Consider the following 11,702-nt stretch of genomic DNA (forward strand, 5'->3'; position numbering starts at 1 on the left):
TTAGTGCTCTACACCACCAGCACTAGCTTTAAGATCACCTGAATAAGCTTGTGATATTTCAGTCACTACCCCTACGCTGAGATGACGATATCATTCAAGGGAGAAAATGACATGCGACATAGCAAACAATAAAAATTCTCACCAGTCTTTACTTGATCTCATTACTCCTCTTTCACGTCACATATTGGAGCTATAAGCGAATCTCTGTCACTTGATCGCTCCAACTTTACCGTGTCTAGCAAGGATGCTTCATCATCCTTAACTTTGTCGGCAATTCGCTCACAAAACTCCGGAGACTTCTCGACTTCACGTGTCAACATATCTTCTTCAGCATTGAGCATTAAAGCATTCTCATTATTTGCTTCAGTCAGATTGCATTTTTCATGCAGGGCGACTGTACGCTTGCCATCAGCTGTAAGTTTCACTTTTTTCGCCGCAACCACCGTATCCGCTGCCACTAAAGTCGACAATGATAGCTCTACCATCGCTCTGCCTTCTTCAGGCGAGTCACGGCCACGCTTCTTCAGTAGCGTCGCCGACTCAAACGCAACACTGCTTGCGTCATCAGATGAAACGCTATCGCTTTGCTCGACACTTACAGATGATGCTGTCGGCAATGTTGCTTGCTTTCTAATACACTTTTCCTTCGACGCTTCCATAAAATCATCTTCCTCGTCCTGTGAATCGTGTGCAGGAGAACCATAGATGGGTGTTGCTGACGGCGTGTCCACTGGTGTCGCACTGGGAGAATCTTCATCCTCGTCGTCCTCGTCGCCATCTTCATCCATAGAGCCCAGATACTCGATAGCTAACTCCGGCTCAATAAGCCACTTGCTGTATTCCGGAGCCTTTACACGAGGGGATGGCGCCCAAATCTTAAAGGGCTCGGACGCGCCTGATGGTGTGGCACCACCGCGCGTTTCTAAGGGCGTCTTGCGCAGAACACCAGGCTTGAATTCAATCCGAAATGCACCTTCACCTTCGAAAATTGTCTTTGTTTTGTTGAGATACGCAATAGCTTTAGCTTCAGCATCTGCCGGATCCGATATAGACTTTTGCTCGCTTTGTATCTCAACAAATGCCTTTATTAATTCTTGACAAACGTCATCGTTCGCCAGGTGTTGCATCTGCTTAAGCACTTGCGCCACCAGTTTATCCATTGTAAACAGAAAATAGGACGTAGAGCCCATCAAGCTACGGCAGGAATCCTCGTACTTAGTGTTGTCCACGGAGCCATCAATTAGCGAAAACAACTTAGAAACAAATGCTTGATAGTCACCAGCCTTTTCCTTAGATGCAGTGAGCGAGTGATGGGCATGGGCTAATGCGCGAGCCGCTGGATTAATTGTACGACGGTTGCGATTGCGCTTCGCTTTCTCACACAGGTCGTACGCACGCTCGAGTCGATTGTGGAGAATTTGGTACAGCCGTACGAAAGCGTACGCGTGCTGGTTTCCGAAGAAAAGTGACTTGCGGTCTGTAAGCACTTTGGCCGCATCTTGCATGCTATCGAGCTCAGGAAGCCCGGGTGGAAAATCTACAGCTTCCTGAACGGTAACAGCACTTGGTTGCAAGTATGCCTGACATCCACTAGCAGTCATATTGATCGTCAAATACCCCTTTTCTTGGTGAAAATGCTGCATAGTGCCCTCGCCGAACTCTGTATTCACTTCTGTGCCAACACGCAAAGTCTTAGTCTTTTCGTAAGTCAATATTGAATGTTGCGGCTTTCGCACTAGCCACTCCTCCTTTAAATGGAAAAATGGAAAAAAGAAAGCCTGCCAAACTTTTGAAATCTTGTCTTTGTCGGTCACACCCAGACTTTTATCAATAGCATACGACAGTAACCCGTACGCCTCCTTGTGTATTTGAACTGATGCAAAACTGTACACGAAATGAGGCTTCCACTGTGTTAAAAGCGTGGGCTGCGACGCTGTTGACCCGTCTTTGCTGTCGGCGCTGACAGGTGGCTTTGCAAAGCCCAAATTTTGTTCTTTCTTGAGCGCATTTGCGATGTCTGCAGCTTGGGGTGGAGCTTTAGAATCAACAATAGTTGAAGTTGCTGAAACAGTAGATGGAGAAGCGTTTGAGTCAGTCTTGGCTGTTTCAGCACATTTTTCGACCGCCTCCAGTTTTTTCTTAGCCTCTTGCATCATCATCTTCATTCCTGTTTGCTTCTTATCTTTTTGCTTGAAATAAAAACTCGTGTGGTCCAGCGATTTGTGATAGTTCTTTTCATTGACCTCTTTCCACTGGCGATTTAGATCTTCACGAGCCCGGCGCCACTCTTCGTCCTTCTGCTTCAAACGCTTCAAAATAATCGGAATCGCGCCAGCAGGAAACTTTCGGAGCAGTTCTAAGATCTGCGACCCTGCTTCGCCATAGATACGAGTAATGGCATTTAAGTGTGTAACACGAAACGTGCCTTTTTCCACAACATAGTTCCATAACTTATCGTCGGCGTTATTAGATCCGTTACTCGACTTTAAAGCTTCAATTTCTTGTGCCAGTGGCTCGAGAATGCTTATTGTAGACGCATTAGCCTCAATCACCATATCAATCTCAAATCGTTCGTCTTCACATTTGAAAAGCGCTTCCTCATACTGATTTTTCCGCATGCTCTTAAACGAGAAATCTTCACTTCCTGTCGGCACAGAAACCCACGTATCATTGCACACTTCTTTTTCAAGCGCAGAGCGATGCGAGCAAGGCGGAATCGGATAACTGGCGGGTAATCCACGGTACGACGGCGTAGCGCGTCGACACTGAGATAAATCCGTTTCTGCTAGAGGAATGAAAGGCCAAATTTCTTTCGATGTCTTCTGTACACCATGTGAGCACAAGAGGTGGTCAAATTCTTCCACTAAGTCAGTGTGCCGGCCAAAAAGGTTCCTGATAAGTGACAGCATTTCATGGCGGTCCAAGACTTCTTGACTGTACAGCTCCAAACACTTCAGAAATTCGCGCCAATTGTCACGCGACGGTAATACTTTTTTAATCTTTTCAAAAATATACCACTCTTCTTTGTCCAAAAGCACATCGGAGATCGCCAAATATGCACGGCGTTCTTTTCCATCGTACGGACGGCGTTTTGTCCGCTTGTGATTAAACTGTGAGCGATTGCGTTCGCGCTCGCGCTCCTTCTCACGACGTTCAAGTGCTTTCCCACTTAATCGACCATCCTCATCCTTAAAACCTCGTCCCTTTTTACCATATTTCACGTACGCATCTTCATCGTTGGACAGCGTACGTCCACCTTTCATGGCAGCACTAGACGGTGAGTCAGCGCCATGGTCATCAAGTCGCTCTGGTTGATAACCTTGTGAGGAAGAGCCATATTTTCGCGCTTTTAAAGCCATTTGGTCCTTTCTTTGCTGTGCTTTTTCAGCAGCACGATTTAGACGCTCTTTAGCTTGCTCCTGTACTGCATCAGGTAAGAAAAACGTAAATTCCCGCAGTAAATCCGGATGATCGCGAAATAGGTGCGAAACTTGATCCAAAACTTGACGGATCGATCGTTGTTCCTTCTGATATGTGTGCAAAATAGCAAGAAATTCCTTGTAGGTCTCGGGTTCATCGGCAAAGCGCTGTTTAATGGTCGTTACGTAATGAATAGCATGGTCAAATTCTACCGGATTCGTTGAGTTTCGAACTACTGCATTGGTGCCACCTGGAGCAGGAACTTGTTGCTGCTTCTTCGTCTTTGCTCCTGGCTTTAACTGACCAGAAGGGGCCAATTGCTGCCGCGACGGCGTAGACTTATGAAGATCTGGTGGTGAGTATGGAGGAGGAGGAATTGTTACAGGTGGTGGACGGTGGCCCAAGGGAGTGCTATTTGCCTGTTGTGGTCCTCCTGGGTACATTGACTGCTGAACGCCTCCACGACCCGTCATTTGCGATGGAATCACTTCAATGGAAGTGTCTGGTCGTATGCGATAACCAGGTGGTAAAAACGTATTGAAGCCTAAAATCAAGTTTGGATATCCACGAAAGAGTGTCGACACGCGCAGGATCACACCTGGTGTATCAATGGCTTGTGCTTTGAAGTCCTTCATGACGTCTAGAAACTGATTATAGATATCTGGTTGGTCGCCAAACTGCTGCTTCACTTGGTCCAGATACAGCAGTGCGTCTTCAACCCGAAGTTCACGATGACGTGGTGGTGGAACGTTCATCGTTTGCTGTTGATAGTAGCTATCGTCCACTTGATCATTTGGAATCATACGTCCGTCCAGCCCATAGTGCTGTTGAATTGGCACCTGTTGCTGCTGTTGTGCTTGTTGTTGTTGCGTCTCTTGGGAACGACGAGGAGGCGATTGCGGACGTACATTGTAGCTCTGAGAAGGCGGTTTTAGACCACCTGAAGACGAAGCTATAGACTGCTGCACATTGGCCATACTCTGACTCATATTCGGTGCCTGCATCCGGACCGAATGGCCCATGATTCCCGTATTATTTGAATGTGGGTTTTGGTTGCCCGTGGGTTTGCCCAGCACGGAAGGCGGGCCACCTGCATTGGAAGACCCGCCCATGTTGCCGCGCGGTGGGTGCAGAATAGAGCCTGAAAGCGGGTGCGGCGATCGCGTTGAATTGAGACCGCCTCCACTCATTGATCCCGGCATAGGTGGGGGAGGCAATACAGAACCACCAGAATGCATCATATTGTGTTGTTGCTGCTGTTGAGATTGCTGAGAGCCGCCATGCAGCGGATGTAAGTGACTAAGTTGCGCAAGTGACGGCTGCGGATGGTAGCTGTGCGTCGGTTGTGACGATGGTCCACCTTTACCGCCCATTCCAGAATTTGCAGCCGAATTGAGCGACTGCCCGTGGCGATCCCCCGATGAGCTCGGATACGACGGATTCATACCGACGCTTCTTGACTTTCGGGCGATTGTTTGGAAATAGATTGAATTGGCAGGCGACGAAAAACACAAGCGTTCAGTATCAGCAAGGTGGAAGATATGTGTACCACACTTTTCGATAATTCAGATTTAGTTGGTTGTTACGTATGTTAATCAAGAGGACAAAGCTCTAATGTAACTGGACTGAGAAGTGGGCTAGCTATTCAACTTTTATGCTAGGTATCAGCTCAGCTAAGAATTAACCGACGAAGTTGCAGTAAGAGCTTAATGTTCTTGGAGTTAATTGTGTTGGCCAGGCACATGTTCAAGGAGCATTAGCAAAATTCTACACGCACATCACGCATTAATCGTAAGGACAAATGGTCCCACAAAGGTACGCGCCTACGCCTAATCTGATGAGCCCTTCATCAGATTGATCTCGATAGCAAAACATAGTCAGAATCATACCCTTAACATTGTCGACTGACGAATGTAAAGGTCCCAGGAAATCTGACTCCTGGTAGCCTGTACGTATGCTAGCGTTTTCATCTATGTCCAATACTCGGTTCTATAGCATCGAGGCTCTTGATACACTTAGGACGATGAGCCCGATATCTTCCTGAACTTCTCTATTTGTGGCGCTGGCAGCGATTTTGCCAGCAGGTCCGCAAAAACGATTCGCTGGTAGCGGCATACTCTGGCAGCACTCACACATCTTGGCTTAGACTTGGATGAAGCTGAGCCAGACGTCCACATACTTTGCCTTGGTCGAGATATGATTTTAATCTACACATGCACAATTGCTGCTTGGTTGCTGCAGCGGGGCTGCCGTAGCTCTCTGCTTAAAGAAAGCTAAGCTACGGTCACCGCTGGCACGCTCTATACTAGAACCATTTTGAGTGTAGAGGACCGCAATCCGCCAGCTCCAATAGTATCCAAAACCTTGAACTAAGGCAAGTTAAATCTTCCACTTAAATTCCAAACTATTTATCTTTTGTTTTATTTGCAACAGGGCCGCCTGTATTTCAATCTATAGATTTCCTGATAAAGCAGTAAAACCTGATTAAAGTGCATAACTACTGGCAGTCCCGGCTTCTTTACACCGTTGTGTGGTCACACCATACTGTGTGACCCACCCCTGTATACCAGGATGCTCAATGATCCCTGTGTCTATGACACGAAAAACATTCAGCCTCGCTGCTTCCGAGAGCGCCCGCGGGTAGAGTCACGCCGGACAGGATATCCGCGGCTTCATGGGATGCACAACGCAAGCCCTCGGTAACCGGGTGACGTATTCCTCGTCGAGGATTCGGAGAAAGTTGACTACGAGTCGGATACTGCGCTCGAATTCGAGCTCAAAAAGGAGGCGCTCCTGTACCCGCAATGCGGACGAATCCTGTGGTACTCGCCCATGGCGAATCCCTGTAGATGATGAATGGCTCATCAAACGTTTGTGCAGTGACACTAACCTTCCTCGCTGTCTAACTTACAGTGGGGCAACAACTTACAGCGGAGCAACAAGGAGGTAGACGTGCGCGCAGAATGCCTTCTTCGATTCTAGTTTGCCAAATTCAAGGCGCAACGCTGTCTTCTTTCGTATTGTCGACCTTTGACGTATGCCGCGAGCTCGATGGTCTCTCACATGGGTGATTTTACGAGCACAGCAGCTCAGGGTCATAGCTTGAGCTTAGCTCATGGCCCGTCGGCTTTCTCGGCTATTGCCAAGAAGTGCGGAACGTACGACCGCGCGGAGCGTAATGATCCTTCTAATCATAAGCGTCTACATCTCTGGGCAGTCTTGCCGAAGTGGTACCTCTCGGAGTTTGCGTATCCCAGCCACTTCACAAGATATTGGGCTAGACCCTGTCGAAGACGTCGACCCACAAGGCTTTCCACGTGATAGTGGACGCCACCATTCTCATCGAGAAGAGTCGGCGGTGGGCAATGACGACTTGGTCTATTGCCGTCCGGTGACTCGCGATGCCCTTCGAGCTTTGAAGGACAAAGCTCGTCGTAATCAATACTCTGCCGAGCAACTTTCCGAGCGGTTCGGAAGACCTCGAGAGTCTGGAGCACTTTGTGCGCCGACTGCCTTAAGTTGAGGATTATCACGCTCTGTCGGACCGGCTCTTAGCTGTCGAGCCAACGAATACGTCACTTTGTGCGACAGTGATGCGCATTGCGTCGTTGTAAACGGAATTGTTGCACTCCGTGCTCAGAACCAGTTGCTGGTTCAGCTTCTGGGTGGCCGGGTGTCTTTGGGCGCCGCCCCGGCGCTAACGCTTCCGCGTTCACTTGCGACGGATCCCGGTACGGCTTAAGCAAGCCCACATAAAACACCGGGTGGGAGCGCATCCTTTTTGGAAGGTTCAGAGTATGCGCAAGGACTCTCTTGGCGACAACCTTGAAAGGGTCAGTAAACAGTGGACGGGGCTTTGTCTTAAAGACAGCGTAGGATGATTTTTATCATTTAATAAGACTAGGTCCCCGACCTCAAAGTTTTAAACATTTTCTCAACCTCTCTCGTCTACATATTTCTTTTGCATGTTTGGATTTTATCCATCTCATCGCGAACGTGTCGTGAAACACTCAGCCTGGAAGACAGGAAGTCATTGATTTCATTTCGAAGAGTAAGAGAGCTGACATCAGCTAGCCGCTCGGCTATTCTTCCCCTATCAAGCCCTATCCATAGGATGGCGGCGCCAGCGGGTCGCGAGAATTAACAATTCGTTCACGAAGAACGGCGTGGAGCCGATAGACGCTTGCACTTAATATTTCAGAGCGAAATCCACAAGTGGCAGCATGGCGTTCCAGCGCTTCGGCGTCTCAGCGCAGACGCTTCAACGAAGCGATTCACGCGCTCAGTTTTACCATCACTCTGCGGATGGTCCGCTGTTATCATGGTCAACTTGGTGCCCAGCACCCTGAAAATTGTCGACCAAAACTCCCAGCGAAGCGTAGGTCTATGTCAGCGGCAATTGACCCCGGGAGTCCCTGTTGTCAAAAGACACATTTCACAAGCAGCGTCGATGTATATACACCGTCGATTCCCGGCACCGCCGCGAAATAAGCCATCTTGCTCAAACGGTCGACAAAGACCACCACACCCGTGTTGCCCGCCGAGTCTTTCGATAGGCAAAATACATAGTCAGTACTCTTGGACTCCAACACCCGGAGGGTACCACTGAGCGGGGTGTCGCGGGTCTCAAAGAGGTTACGGTCTTTTAAATCCTAATGGCGAGGAACCACACTTCGTGGCGTATACATTGAATCGGTGCTATAATACAGCAAACCGTTATTAAACAAATATCGGTGTAATCCTGTGCGCAATTGCGACGACAGTTTCTTGTCCGAGTCTCCAAACTCCATGCTCCCGAGAGCCTGTAGCAGCGCTTCGCACATATCATCACCCGCGTAAGCAACTCGGGTCAAATCCGTCACTGACGACGTCACCGTCGTGACATGAGCAAGATCATAATTCGGTTTGCGTGACAACGCATCAACCAAAGCATTTCTTATACTTCACCCCGTAGTTATTTTCTGCGAAGAAGGAGAGCCACCTAGGCATCCTCTGCGAGAGGTGATGTGACTGAGTCGCAGTGCGTAGTGACACATGATCTGTGTAGATCACAAACAGTTTTGAGCCGAGCAGTTGCACCCTGAACTTGACAAGCGCATATTTCATCGCAAGTAACTCTTTGTCGTGGACTGGGTAGTTCCTCTCGCAGCCTTAAGCTGGCGAGATTCGAACGCGATCACCCCCCGGCGTCTGCTTGTAGCCGATGGCTAAGTCCGAAGCGTCACAGACGACACTAAAAGGACGATTGAGTTCTGGCAACGCCAGTATTGGTGCATGAAGGAGGCTGTCTTGGACCCTGTCAAAAGCCTCCCGATGCTCGGTGTCTCAACACCATTCCGCATTATTTTATGAAGATTCGAGAAAAGCTGTGTCAATTCCGCATAATTCTCGCTATACTTGTGCAAGAATTTTCGATGCTAAGCCACTTGCGCAAGTTCTTTCGAATCTTTGAACTAGGCCAGTCCACAATGGCCTTGACCTTATCAGGATCCGCTTGAAGGCCATTCTTCTTTAAGAAGCAATCTAAAAAGGCGATTTCTTCAGCGCCGAAGATGTACTTGTCTGCATTAGTATACAGCTTACCCGTGCGCATGTACTCGAGAACCGCTCTCACAATGCGTTTCTCTTCATCCGTCCTGCTGTGCCTTGCATGCCTATGGACGAAGATGTCGACAAAAAGCGTGAACGATACGCCACTTGCCGTTCGGCTTCCAGATACAAAACGTGGGTGTCGAATGGGGAGTCTTGCTTTCAGGCACCATTCCTGCGTCGTGCTTCACATGGAAAAAGGCGTCAATGACGCCACATTGCTCCGTGGGCAAGATCCATTGGCGTGTTGCGAAGTATTTGGTTCTCGGAAATAAGTCGATCTCATAACGCACACCTCGATCCGGAGGTAGGACAAACGGCCGTTCTCTGGAGGCGACGTCTTGAATTTATTAGCATACAGCATCGCTGTCGCCTCTCCGCATAGGTTGTACGTCATCGGCGAGATAAGTGGGAACTCGCACTCAGTGACGTGCAGTATTAGCGCAGCTTCCTGCTCTATCGGAGCCCTGATGTTATGAACAACATCCGACGAAGAGCTGCTAGCTCCGCAGTCTTCGTCCAGTGGAGACAGTGCCACCCCACGCACATCTGAAGAGCCTTACCCAAGCTGCCTCGGCCCTTTGCTGACCATGCCACTCGTGGCATGCAATGACGGCTTTGAAACTTGAGCAATACTCAGCGGGTTACATGCCACTCCACGTTCAGCCCGCAAGCCACGCTCGGGACTCCTGTCCAATGCACCTTTGGTGTTTTGCAACTCGGACACTCCGATCTCCAGCACGTTCACCGCCTCGGTCCAGTGCCCGCGCCAATAGCGTTTTTGCGCTCTAGCAGACGTGGGTTCATGACTCACCAAAGCTCCACCAGGAGACGTGCGTGTAGCGCTCAACGTCTTCGACCCCCAGTCGATCCATGAGTCATGGTGTTCCAGCCATGCCATACTAAGGATGAGATCATACCTTGAATATAAGTCTACGTCTAAGTAGCGTTCCACGCTATCAAAGTCAAGAAACTTGACACCAAGGTCCACAGGGACCTTTGGCACAGTGACACATATTCCGGTCGCTAAGTAAAGAGTGACAATGTCAATCAACCGCGCTTTAAGCGCCTTCCATCGTGGACCGCGATCATAATTGCCTGACGCCCCGGAGTCAACCAGGGTCTTCCATGGCTTTTCAAAGCCCTTCACGGTCACATTTGCGACCAGCAAGCCCGGCTTGTATACACGCTCCGAGTTCAAGAGCACGGAGCTCTTCAGGGCTGGGCCTTGCTGTCATCTACTTCTTTAAGGCCCAACAGAATTCTGTTCTACTCAAGTAGGGCGCCCCCGCGCCTACTGGGATTTGTTGTTTCCCTGCGACAAATCAAGAGATTGGTAAGTAGCGAGATGTCGTTTGATGAACTTTGATGCGGCTTGCGCAGGGGTCAGCCAGTCCGAATGTGACGGATTTCTCAGCAGACAGAACACCGTCGGGTGTTTAAACGCTGCCCAGCAGCTCGAAGCTCTTCCCCCACTATCTCATCATAGCTGAGATCCATTGGCTCAGGCCCGCTTGACAAGCTCTGGGGTTTGCATTTCAGCCAAGTCGTGCCGACTTGAAGTTGAATTCGGCATTCAATACCCTATTTACCCTTTCTTCAAAAGAAGACAGATGCACACGGAAGTCTTCCACTCTGGTCGCGCCAGTGCGAAGACTTTCCATAAAGACGGTCACTGTAACCGCCTCGGAAGAAGGATCAGCTGCCATCCCGGCAATGATAGTACGCGACCCTTGGACAAAGTCCACCGATTGCTTCTTGCCCTGTCGGGCCGCAAGGAAACGCAATTGCACGCGACATGACTGGCTAGGCCGGCGAGAACACACGTAGCAGCTGCAGCTCCAGGAGGAAATCGCTGCTTCAACCGAAGTACCCACGTCATTTCCGCGCTCGACCGCCGAGCTCGGAGATAGCTAGTGCCACGCACTTTTCTAATTCTAGAGCATGGCGAATGCTTGGCCTCTATCATCCAGAGCAGGAATTACACTCCAGCTTTTACCCACGAAGGTCCTAACACTCACCACGAGCGGCTTGGGTCGGGGGGACTTATCCATCGTCGACAGTTGCGTCATGGGCGCAGTCGAAGCCGACATCTTCTGCTGTAGGTGCTCTTGCAGAGCATTCTTATAGCTCGAAAAGGCCTCTAGGCGCGCGCGCTTATCACTCCAGGTCCTTGCGAAGCAAGGTGTTGCACACCCTCTGGATCAAGCAGGGGCATCAGCTTTTAATCCCGTCCTGCACCCCCTGGGGCAAATAGGAGATTTGCTACATCCACACAGAGGATCAGTCAAAACGACTGATGTGTAGATTGACTACAAGTTCTACCATGTGCAGCGGGGCTGCCGTAGCTCTTTGTTTAGATAAAGCTAAGTTTAGGTCACCAACGTTACATTCTGTTTTAAAGCCAGCATGAGTGTAGCGGATCGCAATCCGCTGCCTCCAAAAGTGCCCAAAACCTTAACACATGGCAAAACACTCTTCCATTTAAAATCCAAAATGTTCTCATTTGCGGCAGAGCCGTCTTTATCTAAATAGCTCTGAATCAAATAATATAATCTGATCAGAATTTATAAGTACTGGCAGTCCCGACTTCTTGTTAAGATGTAGCCACGCCATCGTGTGGTCACTTTATCCTGCGTGCCTCACCCCTATTAACCAGGGTACGTATAACTCCGTTACTGTTTTTCACTAGT

The 11,702-nt window shown here is 49.3% G+C and overlaps 2 protein-coding genes across 2 annotated transcripts; both read right to left on the reverse strand.

Moving 5' to 3' along the window:
• On the reverse strand, window positions 1-4,865 carry PHALS_03559 (paired amphipathic helix protein; the record flags this gene model as incomplete). Its single annotated transcript, XM_024717791.1, has 3 exons — window positions 1-76; window positions 143-169; window positions 226-4,865. 3 exons carry the CDS (start codon window positions 4,863-4,865, stop codon window positions 1-3), a joined length of 4,743 nt encoding a protein of 1,580 aa, XP_024583254.1.
• Window positions 4,866-5,409: 544 nt separating this feature from the next.
• On the reverse strand, window positions 5,410-5,635 carry PHALS_03560 (uncharacterized protein; the record flags this gene model as incomplete). Its single annotated transcript, XM_024717792.1, has 2 exons — window positions 5,410-5,538; window positions 5,600-5,635. The coding sequence occupies 2 exons, from the start codon at window positions 5,633-5,635 to the stop codon at window positions 5,410-5,412; spliced, it is 165 nt and encodes a 54-aa protein (XP_024583255.1).
• Between the last annotated feature and the right edge of the window lie 6,067 nt (window positions 5,636-11,702).

The sequence above is a fragment of the Plasmopara halstedii genome (assembly GCF_900000015.1).
Source record: "Plasmopara halstedii genome assembly, contig: Scaffold_2386, whole genome shotgun sequence".
NCBI lineage: Eukaryota > Oomycota > Peronosporomycetes > Peronosporales > Peronosporaceae > Plasmopara > Plasmopara halstedii.